Here is a 14,422-nt window from a genome sequence, read left to right on the forward strand (position 1 = left end):
GGACTGGTCTCCCTGCAGGGGGACGGGACACGAAGGAATATAAGGATGAGGGGGCAGCTTGTTACGGATATCGAAGTCTCAACGTCTTATCTCCAGGGTGAGCATGGGTGTGGCAGACTGACCAGCAAGAAATGCTGATTAAAAGTACCAGGCAACTTGGTGCTGGCATGGAAATGCTTTCACAGGCCAACTATAAATCTCTTCACAGAGGCCTTAGGGCCCACTGCCTCTTCACAGAGGCCTTAGGGCCCACTGCCTCTTCCAATCCAGCTAGCAGGATGGGACTTCAATGAACTAAAAACAAGGCCCCTGGTGACTGCACGCATGCATCAGGCCAGGGACAGATGCGTCGAGTAGACTGCGGTCAACTCGAGAGACCCTATTTCTAAGAAGATCGGTGCTTTATTGGTTCTCGCTGTAGCCAGGTAGGGTCCCCGAGCTAGAGAGAACAACAGATGGGTTTAGATGGCGCCCTGCTTTTCTCCAACTCACCGCGCGAGGGGACAGGTGCTATACCGCCGTGCACACGGTGCTGACTGTGAACTCTGCCTCGTTGGCCATGATGTCCGTGGGCTGCAGGTTCCGGTCGTACATGGGGTTTTCAAACGTCGCTCGGACGCTGGTGTTTTCATGGCCGGCATAGCCGTTGAATGGTACTTTGGGTCTTCTCCTGCAGGGTGCCACAAAAAGAAACCAGAGAGGTTTTGGGGACTCCTTTTGCAGCATATGTCAGGGGACGGTTTCACCCAGCTCTGAGGCTGAAGGCAACAGTATGGGAAGGTCTAACGAATTAGCTACAAGGAGAGATGGGTGTGCCGATGTGAGGCTGCCTTGTTGCATCAAGGTCAACCTTCTCGGTGGCTCCACAACAGCATTAAGCAGAGGAGGAAGGCAACGATTTCAGAATATTTTGGGGCCCAACGATCAGCTGGTGCAAATTAGTGCAATTCCCTTGATTTGCATTAAACGATGATCACCTCTAGCAGGTGAGGATCCTGCCCAGAATCACTAGCAGTAAGAGGAAACTGCAAAAGGTGTTGCGCTTGGATTGGGAAGCAATCCCACTGCCTACTTAGAAGTGAAACAAGGCCAAATTCACCTCCTTCCTCCCCACACCCCCTTCAAGCATTTTGTTCATTTTAAGGCACTGGGGCCACAGGAAATGGCACAGGACCAGAGACCAAAAAATGTGGCAGGATGAGGTATGTTGCAGGACCTCAGAGCATGTTACGTAGGGGTCTAATCCCAAAAGGTGCCAAGAAACTGGCTTTTCAGGTAACTCAGCTGCTACTTTTAATTAGGCCATTCAGGCCAAATGTTCACAAGAAGCCAGGCCAGATTTTGAAATGTTCGCTCAAAGGAGTGAATTGCACACACAGCTTGAACTGAACACATTAGGGTGAACAGCACTAGAAGGAGGGCATTCATTTTTCTCAGTCTGCGTAAAGCAGCTAACCGTGATCCACTCACCAGCAAATTGGAAATCTCACCCTAAACCTAAAAGCACCAAGGCATTTAGGAACATGAATCCAACTGACAGTCTCAGATCGGTGCTCCGAAAACCCCCCTAGATGCTTCTAAAAATCATCTCAACTTTCACATGGAAGCAGGATCCAGAGTTCTCAGCATTTGTCACCCTGGCCCAGACCTTGTGGCCAACACCGCCCTGAACCCATGACTGTTGTGACCAATGTAGAAGACGTTTCAAAGCACAGTAACACTTTCCACCATAACACAGAAACCACAAGAAAAAAGTCTCTTTGCTATAGCTGCAGAATCAACTTAAACTCTGTAGCATGAGATTTGCTTTTCCTTATCGCACCTGGCATTGCTACAAATCTTATTAGCAGTCATAAAATTACCCAGACCTTTAAAAAAAACAAAAAAACAACAAAACAACCCCACTCCAGTATTTCCTTACCTTGCAAACCAAATCAGAAAGCAGAACTATCAGGAAGTCTCTGAAGCCAAGCTTGCAAATATGAATATTTCCAACACGACCCAGCTTCTTTCAATCCCATTTTCTCCGTACACTGCTCCTTGCAACCCAGCAACGACTGCATTATTTTTTTTTTTTTATATTGCCTCACTCCTGAAACCTACCTGTGTTTGTAGAGATAAAGCACGAACCCTGCAATAATCAGGGCTATGAAAGGCACAAGAATGGCGGCTGCCACGGAGCTGCTGTTTGATGCAAAATGATGCCCTATCGATTCCGGATCGTTTTCAATCATGCTGATGTCTGCAACGCAAGAGAAGTAAATAGGTTTAAACCACCGCTGCTAAGGTACGGGGCTTCCTCGGCTTCATGTTACCTCCTCGGTGAGTGAACAGGTTAGCTACAAGACTCAGGACAGTAAAGGGGATCCTCCGATTCACATGCAGGCCAGACTGAAGATACAGCTGAGCAGGCTGCTGAGCCCAGGACTCCTCATTTATTCAATGGTAAAAAAGAAGAGAAAGGGAAAAAGAAACCCAGCAGAGATGCAAGTAGATTAGAAATATTAACACCCCAGTGCTCAGGATCTGAAGCTTTAAAGGTGAGCCAAATGAGAGATTTTCCAAGGCAGGAGTGCCAGACACGATACTCCCAATCGAGGCCACAGGAGGGCTAGGGGTAAGGATTTCAGAGACTTAAGGGTGGCAACAGGCATAGCCTGATATCTCATTTATGCTGCCACAAAAATGTTTTATGGAGGCACAAATAGACACCCCTATTCTTTGTCATGCCACATCACAGGAAAATCAGCGGTTCAGCAAAAGGTAGTAACAGGCTTCGGGGTAGATGCCCGTTAGCTGTGTGGTGGAAGAGTACAGGCAGCCTGAGTGGCTCACGCTCTCCAGCCACGCTGGCCAGGTGCTCTGGGAGCTTAAGGGCCCCCCAAACTCTGGAGCTCCTGCTTGGCTTTCCCTGCTCACCCAGACTCATCCCTGTGATTGTGGCGGATGGGTCTGGGTGAGCAGAGTGGCCTCCAGAGATGACACCATCACCCCTTGTCCCACGCCATCAAGGGCGAAACAAAGAGCCACGTGTTTCACCCAGTGAAGAGGAACAGCCGTTCCTCGACACATCGCTGTACAGCTGATCCGCTTCATTTGGCGACATCTCTTTCTAGGCTCAGTCTCATTTTCAAAAGCAACTCTTAAGACCCTGAATCCCATTGACTACTTTGGACCCCAAAAGCCTGTTTGAAAAATGAGACTCAGGCATTTAGACTACCACCCATTTAGACAAACAAAAACCATTCCTCATTTCACAGCAAGGCTGTTTGCGTAGGTGCTAACATTGATCACGCAGGCTTGTGGGATGCCCGGCCCATCACAGCTTGGCACATCCTGGACCATCATGGTAACACTATCACACAGGCTTGAAATTTTCAGCCTACCCCATTCAGCAGGATCATCCCTGGTTCTCAGATGACTTCAGACGTTAGTTACTTAGGCCGTGTCTACCTGTATTGTTCTCCACCGGACTGATCGCACCCCAAGCGAAACGCTACATGAATGTGGCTACGCTGCTCTGGTCGCTGTGCGAAGCGAGCGGCAGCACCTCTGCCCCACGCTGCGTAGACACAACGCGACAGCGTCTGAGCTCCCTGCAGTCGTTACAGGATTTGTGCTCTCAGCATGCCCAGCAAGTGCAGTGGGGACTATTCACTCCGTTGTACCAATGGAGAAGGGAGGCATGGAGAAGTTAAAGCACAGATCCTGCCACGGGATTTTGATCCCAAATGTCTATTGTTAGATGCTTCAATATCTTGGAGGGTTTGGGCCTGAGCAATTTGTAAGGACATGCAGGAAACCTGTGGCTTGATCCCTGGTCTCCCAGGGCCGGACACAGGCATGGGCGAACCAGGCAGCCACCTGAGGGCCAGACAGAAAGGGGACCCCAAAATGGTAATTTAAAAATGATAATGATCATTATCTCTGGCAAAGTGAGGGGCCTGATACTAAAAGTTCACCCAGGGCTGCCAGGAGTCTAGGTACTGCTAATCACTGCCCCCAGGTTTTGGGGCTTAAAGGAATGAAATAGTGCAAAGGACAACATTTGCAAAAGCAACCGGCTTCCAATTTTGGGGGCGAAACCAAGGCACCTTCAAGGGCCCTCCTTTCCCGTGGATGAGGGGAACTTCCCGAGATGTCTCACAGGCCTGCTTCTCCCATCCCACTCCCAAATACTGATATCTCTCCCGAGCTTTATGGCAGTGACTCCGGGCTGGGGGCCTACGATGCAAGCCGCGTGCAACCCCGTCCTGTTTTAGGAGGAGCTGGCACCCAGCCACGGGGATAAACTGCACAGCTACCAACGTACTCATTTCTAGTTCTGCTGCACATAAAGCCGCGGTGACAATTACAGCGGCTTGTCAGTTTGCTACTCTTTATAAAACAGAAATGGCCAATGCCTCTGGGAAAAGCTTCGAAGAAAAACATCTCGTCGAGAACCAATGCCGCTTCATTACTCTGTTGGCTCCCAGCCACCACCACAGGGCCTGGATGACATGAGCCCCTTTGGTTTATCTGTTTCGAGAGCAATTTTGAGAAGGTCTCTGGACTGGTTGGACCCTAAAGGCAGGCTTCTTTTTTTTTTTTCTGAGGATCTTGCCTTCTGACTCAATTCTGGTTATGGGGTCTTAAAAACGGAGGCTCCGTTAAGTGGAAACAACAGAAGTGAAGAAAACCCTGGATGCGTTAGTCAATCAGGTAGCTCTGAACCAGCACAGCTGTAAAACCCCCCCAGCAACTGCAATCATAGACTATATCAGGCAAGCTACTTCCAGGAGTAGAAATGTCATTGCAGAAGGCACTGGTGACATCTCATCTGCAATATCGCACGTGCTTCTGGCCACCCACGCTCCAGAAAGAGGGATGCAAATGGGAACAGGTGCAGAAGAGAGCTGAGTTGGTCAAGGTAAGGGTTAAGAAGAGGTTAAAGGGACTTGTCTTGTTCAGCCTGGAGAAACAGAAGCTAAGAGGGCATCCAACTGCTCTCTATAAGGCAATCGGGGCGCACGCCTCGGAGGGAGAAGAGCGATTTAAGCTGAACCCCAGCGTGGGCCAGGAATCAACTGGCTGCACGTATAAAGCCAGCCTGCAAATTAGAAGAAAGTTTCTGCCTGTTGGAGAAGCGAACCCTGGAAGAGTCTCCCAGCGGGAGCAGTGGAAGCCTGATCCGTATGTGAAAGGGCCTGCGTCGCACGGGGGCCCGGGATAGCAGGCAGTTGGACTCAGGGACGCAGGGCGGCCCTCCCAGCCCTCTGCTCCTCAGGCTCTGAAAAGGAGTCATGGGGCTTCACCGCCACAAATCAAATGGCTCTGATTTTCAGAGGGGTTGAGCACTTACAGCTCCCGCTGAAAGCCACAGGATCAGGAGGCACTAGGGTATAATTTTCACAAGTGCCTAAGTGAGTCAGGAGTCATTGAAAGATAATGACACTTGGACACCCGACTCACTCAGATGCTTGTGACATTTTTTACCCTTTCTCCTTGATGCCTTTTTATTGCAAAATGAGGGCACTTGCCTATCAGCTTCAATACAGACTTAGGCAGCTCAATTTGAAGACTCTGTCCAAGAGGTTTAGTCTTGGACATGGCCAGCTGTGTGCTGGGATATAGAAAATGACCTCTCCCACCCTGCTAAATTGCATGTGATCAACATGCTCTATCTCAAATGGCTGAGCTGAATTCAATGAGCGATGCATTTCACCCCAGAGGCGGCTGCATTTCAGTGGCAGGGTGAGCAATTCCTTCGTGTGCACGTCTGGTTATAGTAAAGATCTGGCCAAACCACACGGTATAGATGGGATCAAAGCTCCCCATAAAGATAGGATGGTTCAGATCATTGTTTTGCTGTGGGCCCACATCCAGTGCACGGCAGGTGCTCACATGCGGCATGTGAAGCACCCTAGGCATCGACGGGTTGAAAGATATTATATATAAATGCAAGATACTTTTATGTCAGTGTTATTCAGTAAATCCCAGCATCCTTAAAGCTTCACTCAAAGAGCCTTGTGGACACACTACCCCAGCAAGGAGCCTCTGCAAGGGTGATTTGTATTCGGGGGGAATACAAGGGCTATAACAATAAACAAATAGCACATGGCTCTCTTGAGCACTCTTTAAAAAGAAGTAAAGTGCCTGGCTTTAGCGAGAAGGAAATGCAGCATGTCTCCAGTCCCCATCCTGCTCCCTGGGTTCCCACGTTAGTGCTGGTCCACTAGTAATTAGATGACTGTAGACAGATGTGGAAGAGGGGCAGCGGGGCTGCTGCTTATATGGTTGCACAGCATCCTAATGAGACCTTTGGATGGTGTTCTCCAAGCCAGCCTGGCTGTTCATATTCTGGAGAGACCCGTGCTCATTGTCCTCCTTTTACTACAGCATTTGAGCGTATTGGAATCGGTAACTAACTTCCAGCACCCGTTGTGATGCAGAATTACCTTTATATAGGTGGGGTGGATAGGCTCAGGATCGCATAGCGGGGCAGCGATAGACACAGGTGCCCTGACTGCGAGGCTAGTCCTCTCTCCACTGGACAATGCTCTTTATGCTGCGCCTTTGGGTTTCTGGCTGGCAAAGGAGAATTTTTTCCTGGTTTCCAGTGGCGCCAGGAATCTCATCCCAGGAAATCTCCTGCATCCCTAGCAAGCAGACCTTGTGGGTTGCATATTTCTTTGAGTTCATTACAGATATTTATCTTCTTGCCCTCCCCTGGAATAAAAGCCCTCATCCTCGACTGGTCTCGCTGCTGGAGGGATGCCACAGCTAGGATGCACGTAGGAAATCACTCGAGCTTATCTCTGTCCTGGCTGCGGGAAGGAGGCGGCATCAGTGTCTATATCTCAAACACCCAAATTGGTGAGGACTACCAGGCCAGCTCCCCACCTGGTGTAATTTAGGATGAGGTTACACCCTAACCTCACTTAGCCCATACTAAATCTGTGGAGCGTTAAGCGGCGTTGAAGTTGGACATGCCTTGAGCAGTTGGGCGTTAAGGTTCAATACTTTCTTGCCTGCACAGCTCTGTCTTGCCATTAGAGGGACTGGTGAATAGGGGCATGGCTAGGAGACAGGGCATCTGGGCTCTCTCCCTGCTCAGGGTGTGTGTGTTTGGTGTGGGGGACAGGGACACAGATACTGGTGCATCCTGGGATGCTGGAGGACTACAGACTACTCACTTGATCTCTTGGAGCAGACTGAAGTTACCCTAACACAAGCTAGGCAGCACAGCCCACAGCTAACCCTTGCCTGGTATGTCATATCTCGGAGACCCTCAGAGGGCACAGTAAAGAGCTTTAACGTGTGCACAGTCACATTTTACGTGCTATTAGTGTGGTCTAAGTGTCATGTGGAACTTCACTTGTAAGTGCAGCTCCAAGGGCGTCGATAGGACTAAGCCAATTGACATCAGCTGGAGGCTTGGCCCGTCCTACTTGAAGAACACACACAAGAATGGTAAAAAGCCTGGCGTTTCAAAGCTGTCACCAAAACTCAAGTGATCTGGAATGATAAAATAATAATAAAGCTTACCAAATCTCTGAAGGCCGAACTGCCCAAACCCTTCGCCACGTACAAAGCCCTGGTACACAAAGGTGCCGCTTGAAGACTCGGATGAGACCTGGGATTGTGAAAAGGAAATCATATTTATAAGGGAGTCTGGATCTCCCTCACTTCATTGTATCCTGATGATACAACGCATGGGTGTGGAGGGGATGGGAAGGAAGGGGGCATATAGAGAACACAGTAAGCAGCAGAGACTTGGGCACAATTACTCACAAAGATCAGCTTAGCAAAATATTTGTGACAAAGACTAATGAGATGCTGGGTTAAAATTAGCAATGTGCCTGTGCACAAACGATGCTCTCCCTTACTCAGCAGATACCCTTTCTGCAAGCAATGTTAAACTCTGTGCAGTCCCAGGACCATACACCGCTGAAGTCCACTTTAAGCCTGATTTTGAGGGCTTAAGCAAAGCACAGATCTCTTGTGAACTCTAGCCATAGCCACTTGCACTGCTGGCCTCCTGGCTACAACCAACGCTTTGTTCCTTCCGGTCCTGCAGAGCCAACAAAAGCCGGAGTCCGAGCTGCTTTGGGCTTCAAATAGCATCGATACAATTACCAGCCAAAGCTCCAAGCTGCAGAACATTTATTAAGGGCAAGGAGAAGAGATACAGAAAGGGAACCAGCTTGCCTCTCCGATTCCTGAGTCAGCTGTGATCGGGGCTCAGAAGAAAATCCTGAGGCTTTTAAGATAAGCCAGTGAGAAACCTGAAGCCCAGCACTGGCTATCTCTGTAGTTGTATTTCCAGCTTTAACTGTATAGACTGGTACCGTTTAGGGGGACCCAGCCCCATAGCGAGCTCTGTGCCGAGTTCTCCGGCCCGGTAAAGTTTGCGTTTGTGATGTGATTTTGTCCGAACGTGTAGAGTGGCATTAAACAGCCCACCCTTGAGCCTGCTGGAGGAGAAAGCTGTGCCGTAAAACAAGACCAACAAACTCTTGTTTATATGCCGTTCACTGCAGCAGATGAGGTTTAGTGCTTGGCTCCCGACAACGACTTCAGGAGCACGGCAGCAGGATTTTACTCGAGACCCTCCATTAGCCATCTGTTTATGAGCAGAAGTTGCTTCATATCTGCAATCTCTTTGAAGTTTATGCATAGCATTAATTCAGTTTAAATTGCACGAGAAGATGGGCGCATTTTGAAGACGGCGCAGCCACCCAACAGCTTATTAAAAACTCGGCTCCTGCGGGGAGGTGGGGGATATCGATTGTAACAACTAGGGTTTCCATTGCTGACTCAGCAGCGTTAACAGCAGCTAGCGCTCTAACTGGTCAGTCAACAGGCGGCTTCTTGTAGACCCACTTCTGTAGACCTCTGAAAGGAGTATGGACCTCCCGGAGACACGGGGAAGTCAAGTTCAAAAGGAAAGCTTAGCTCTTTTTGGCTGGATGTTGGCGGGACATACAACACTGCACAGGATATAATATTGAATTCATGGAGAGGATTATCTAGAGGATTTAGCTATTTGAAAGCAGAGAATAATGAGAGACCTATACGACCTCAAGGGGATAGCAGAAAGGCCATTGGGGCAACACTAGTCTACTGCAGTGGCAAAGCGCGTTGCATCCCCTTTTAGCTGCTGGGTTCCCAAAAGACAAGAGCGTGCTCCAAGTGAAATGAGTTACTCCAACTCAAGTGGCAGAGATGTGTGTTGCTAAAAGCTGAACCTTGCTGATAATACCTGGGAGAGGACAAGCAGGTGTTACTTAACCCACAGTTCAGCACCGGAGAGTTATGTGCGCCACATACATACGCCTGAACTGGTGCTGAAATACTTACGTGCCCATCTAAAGCCCATTTATCATTCTTGAACTTGTTAACAAAGTTTTCCACCGGGCCTGTTATCTGATAAACCTGGAGCAGGAGGTGGACATCTTCTCTTTTGTAGATACCTGCAAGACAGCACGGGGTGCGAGAGTAACCAGAGATCTGTGGTCTAGCAACCCTGCCTCATGCCCCATTTAAACCCAACCAGTGCAACAAATAGTCCGAGATCCCAACATTTCTGGAGGTTTGCAGTCGCTTTAGCAAGCTCTCTACCTGAACTCAGAGATGCTTAAGCAATAACATTGTCTTCCCAATGCAAGAAACAACTCCTGCACCGTATAAGCATGTCACTGTGAAGTGATAAAACCCGAACAAAAACCACCCCACGGACCCCAGTAGGATAATAGACCATCTGGAGAAGGAGGAAAAAAAAATCTGAGCCATCAGCGCTTAAGCTTTATAACCAGTTCATTAGGAGAAAAACACTGAACAGGGGATAGCGAACAAAGAGGTGTTTACACCATTTTACTTCATTAGCGTTAACTAATTGTGGATCTGTCACTGCAGTAGAAAGGGAATGGAGCTTAATGGGACCGTCTGAGCTCAAGGCCTGGCTTGCAGCTGGAATCCCGCCTCTGTCCTGGGCAAGCAAGGCCAAGTCCAACACTTGGGTCCCTACGAACCTCTCCGAGAAGGGGGGTTTCGGAGCTCTGTGGTTTTGCTGAAGAGCCAGCAGGCGATCAATACGCATTCACAAAACCAAACGATAATTCTCCTCTGCTCATCGGCTCCAGCAGCCACTTTTTGTCAGCAAGCGACTGCACCTGCCAGGGTGAGCACAGATCAGTAGTCGGCACTGCCATACTCTGCTTACCTGACACCTGTAGTTTCACACCACTGTGATCTATCAAGGTGGCATTGACTTTACTGGTGGCAGGATCGAAGCTGGTGACAGAGAGCATCGCCGACTGCTTCTTCCCCATGTATTCATAAGAGCCTTTCCACAGGGAATTCTTCGCAAACACATCAGCAGGAACTGGGGACAGCAAGGCAGGGAGGAAGGAGGGTTATTTGAGAAGAGTTGAATGAATTCAGGGCTAGTGCTCTGTTATCACTGGTAATGATTTCATACTGTGAAAGTCTCTGGGGAAGAAAAGAAGGCAAACAACAGACAGATGCGAAGGAATGAATGGTTTTCAGGCTCAGCCAACACACATTTAAAAATGGTCTTTAGGAAAAAAATCAAACTGATTTTTTGGGGGGTCTTTTTGTGCAAAGTTTGGAAAGTTGAGTCCAACAAAATGGCATGAGAAATTCTAAGTGCAGCAAGTTAGAAACCAAAGGAAAACCTTGGCAGTAAAAAAAAAGTTCCACGTGGTTTTTTATTTTCAAAATACAAACGTTTATCACTAAAAAAACCCAAACTAGCTCTCGTTTGAAGGAATGCACAGGGCTGGTATTTTCATAGACGCTCAAGGGAGATTCAGCAGAGCTTGGGGGTCTCATCTCCCTTAGGTGTTTATAAGAATAGCAACCCAAGTGTACAGCCCCCTCCAAATGCCGCAGAGCGTGTGTCTGTGGTTGTTACCACCATAGAAGAAAGGCAGGGAGCAGCCTCAGTGGCTTCTTACATCTCTGATAGATTTTGGAGCAGAGCCATTGTAAGAGGGTCTGTGGTATCACTTATTACCACTTCGTAATTCCACATTCCTCTTGTTCAGATTGCATCTCAACGCCTCCCCTGGAATGAGCGGCCGCACTACAGTACCTGGCACTTTTGCAAGGGGTGGATCTCGAGCAGTGCCAACTGGTCTTCCACTAGGTCGAATATCAGCTAGAAAGAAGAAGCAAACCCGCGGCTGATTAATAGGATGGGATGCTGAAATACGGTTAAGTCATTTTCCTTGGGGCAGCTCGTGATAGATGAGTGGGAACTGCTTCCTACTTGCTTCCCAAAGCTCAGATATTTGTTACGGTGAAGAAAAGAGCAGCCAGGTATAGAGATATACGCCTCAGACTAGCATTTCTCACCCCTGCAGGTACGGCTGCACACCCAAAAAGGATCGTGAGCAGGCCCCCGGGAGCTGGGGGCCTGTTCAGCATCCTCGATTTGCATTTCCACCCTCGACTTGCATTTCTGCGAGAGGCCTGATTCTAGCGGGAATTTCATCAAAGGCTGATACAAGTAATGCACATAATCTCCACTAACTGCTAGTCTCGTGTCTGCAAGCTGCATTTAGCTGGCAGGGCAGATTTTGGCACTCTTTCTCAAGTTCATCTGGAGTTGGATCAGGCCCTACATTATTCATATAAGACTAAGCAAAATGCTGACCAGCACAGCAGCACCACCCCACACACGTGAGGAGACAGCTAATTCCTCTTGGATCATCTCTTTGTGAGACGGGTACCAAGACTAAACCTGAGCCAACACCTCTATTCCCACCCCCCATAGCAACCTGGGGCTCTTACCAAGGCAAATGGGTGGTTTTCCCGTCCAGCTGCCATCTGCTTTGCAGGTCCGATGTTCAGATCCTCCCGTGAGATAGAACCCACTCTGACAAGAGTAGATCAAGGTGTAGCCCAGGGAGGGCAAATCCAGAGCACCTACGTTAGCATGGGACGGGGTCTCTGGCTGCTTACAGTGGTGAGCTGAAAGATGAGCAATGGTCTAGGTTAGAAGCCCTGCCTGGATCCACGTGGAAGGGGCAAATGCCATGGACTTCAGCGAGGTCAAGGTGTTCCCCAGTGAAGTTCCTTCCCGCTCAACACTTTCTGTTGCCTCTCGCTGCGTTTGACATGCTTGCATGCTACGGGAATCTGACAGGCCAAACCCACTTGCCTCCGTAGTTAGATGACCACTACTTTTTGTAGTATTAAAACGGTTTGGGCATCCCCAGATCCAGCCACAAGTAAAGCTTGTGTGATTCTTCTTGAAATACTTGAAAGTGCACATGGAGCCAGAAAAGTCACTTGGGCTACCATGTAAACTTCCCAATCAAACCCAATCCATTTGTACCTCAGTCAATAGTCTCTTATCAACGGTGCCTCAAACTCTCTCAACTCCCTGACACTTAAGAACTTTTCCCCCAGGTTTCTGTCCTTGCCAGGGGTAAAGAGTCATTGTTCATTGGAACAATGAAGAGTCACTGGAGGACCCGGGACGGCGGAGACAAACCAGCTTTTGCTCCAAAGCAGCCACAAAGGGAGCAAACGACACCGAGCAAGGAGGACCCACATCCATACAGTCCCTTTTCCTGAGCATGACTGTTCTTGAAAGCAAGAACATCTTGTCATCTCCTCTATGCCTTCTTTGGCCTTGTCCCCAACATTAAGTCACCATGTAAACATGCAGATAGATGACTTGCCTGAAGGCAAATCCTGCTTCCTTTGCAGAAGAACATTAAATCATGGTAAGGCTGTAGCTATATCGGCAGTGCTAGACAGCTATTGAGTGATAAAGTCTCTCCTTATTTTGCCTCCCTCAGATGGGCTGCCTGAATAAACCCGCACACCAACCTGTCTGCAGAATCACCGGGGCAAATCCTCAGAGGGGCTGAGTGCTTGTGATTCCCACCGTTGCTCACTACCCTTTTAGTCTGTGTTCCTGTACGGCTCCATCCCGGCCTGTTCAATATACCACCACTTTCCTTGAGGGGTGACTACACAACTTGTAAAGCCAAGAAGCTGTCCCTGATCCTTGCTCTGAGTTCTCCTTTGTGGACCTCACAGCCTTTTTCCAAACCTCAATGAATTTTCAATCCTCTCCCTGATATGTCGTCATCATCATCATCATCATCCTCATACCATTTAAAGATAGTAAAACTAAGTTACAGACAGTCTCAGTGACCTACTCAAGGTAGCACAGAGCACAAATGGCAAAGGCGCTAATCACTGTGTTTTAGTCTTCAGTGTGTGACCAGTAACTGCACCTAATATTACCCCTGCAAACTGCACTGAAGTAGGAAGATTTATGAAAAACCAAGAGATGACAACTTAGCATTTCTCACTGTCACAGGTCAGCTGCAGGCACATCTTTGTTTCAATTCTTGTGAGCACCAGCCTACTACCACTTACAGCTGTATTTGCTGCTTTATACCTACAATCTTCCTATCCAGGAGTCAGGGAATCTAATTACAAAAGTAAGTTACAGAGAATCGCTGTTCCCTTCCAGCGCAGTGGAGCAGTATATGGGCAGCTTTGATTCTGCATGTCAAGGATTTTAAATGACTTGCAACCAATTCAGCTATGTTAGGCAAGTCCATCTTGGACTGGGGACAGCAAATGGGAAAATTATTCACTGAAGAAGGCAAAGAACAGATGCAAATACAACCTAGCAGAAAAGGAGAGGACCCTGAGGCTGAGATTTAACTCATGCTGGGGCATGACGAATTTCCCGGTCCTTTAGGAGCCTACCAGAGTGGTGAGCTGTGGTATGTAGATACTTTCTTTGAGCTGGGGAATCCCACACCTTTCAAAGCAGGAGGAAAATAATCTACTCTACAGGTCTTTTGGCTGAACTGGTTCATGAAAACTGAGATTTTTTTTTTGGTCATGACTATAACATCATCGGGGTGTACAAAGTGTGTCACAAAGAAAGCCCCACCACAATGCAAGGTCAAGAGCTTTCTCTAAAGGGGGGGGATAAAAAATCAAGCTGGCTGCCAATGAGATCTAGTGTGTCCACATCAACAAAGAAGTGGCAGTGTGGTCCCCTTTGGCTCCGTGATATTTTGAGACTCCCTCTTTTCAAATCTCTCACTGGAGCAGCCAGGGATTCACGTTGTAAAGCAAAGGAGCAGGGCGAGAGACAGGGCTCCCCCTCCAACACTTACGGACACAGTCGGGCTGCGCTCCGCTCCACGTCAGGTTGGGGAGACACGTTCTGGTGGTGGATCCTTGGAGCAGGTAACCCTTCTGGCACTTGAAGAATATAATGCTTCCCACCTATCGCAGAGGAAGTCAGTGTCATGCGAAAACTACATTTTTTTTTCTAAGTGATATGCTGCCAATCCCAGGGCATTTGAAACCTTTGAGATACCTTCATTTTTGCTTAACTGTTCATACAGCTGTGTAAATTGCAATGGGGAGTGTG

At 48.4% G+C, this 14,422-nt stretch overlaps 1 protein-coding gene across 1 annotated transcript in view; it reads right to left on the minus strand.

The window, feature by feature from the left end:
• Positions 1–14,422, minus strand: part of CSMD2 (CUB and Sushi multiple domains 2) — a 645,501-nt gene that overhangs the window by 766 nt on the left and 630,313 nt on the right. The window contains exons 63-70 of the mRNA XM_090057063.1: positions 14,163–14,274; positions 11,800–11,979; positions 11,099–11,164; positions 10,205–10,366; positions 9,343–9,455; positions 7,528–7,615; positions 2,104–2,242; positions 493–670 (exon numbers count right to left, since the gene is read on the minus strand). Of these exons, the coding sequence (XP_089913189.1) occupies positions 511–670; positions 2,104–2,242; positions 7,528–7,615; positions 9,343–9,455; positions 10,205–10,366; positions 11,099–11,164; positions 11,800–11,979; positions 14,163–14,274 (1,020 nt within the window). The 3' untranslated portion in view covers positions 493–510. The remainder of the gene's footprint in view (positions 1–492; positions 671–2,103; positions 2,243–7,527; positions 7,616–9,342; positions 9,456–10,204; positions 10,367–11,098; positions 11,165–11,799; positions 11,980–14,162; positions 14,275–14,422) is intronic.

This window comes from Crocodylus siamensis, chromosome 7, assembly GCF_052110815.1.
Source record: "Crocodylus siamensis isolate JL-2025a chromosome 7, ASM5211081v1, whole genome shotgun sequence".
Classification (NCBI taxonomy): domain Eukaryota; kingdom Metazoa; phylum Chordata; order Crocodylia; family Crocodylidae; genus Crocodylus; species Crocodylus siamensis.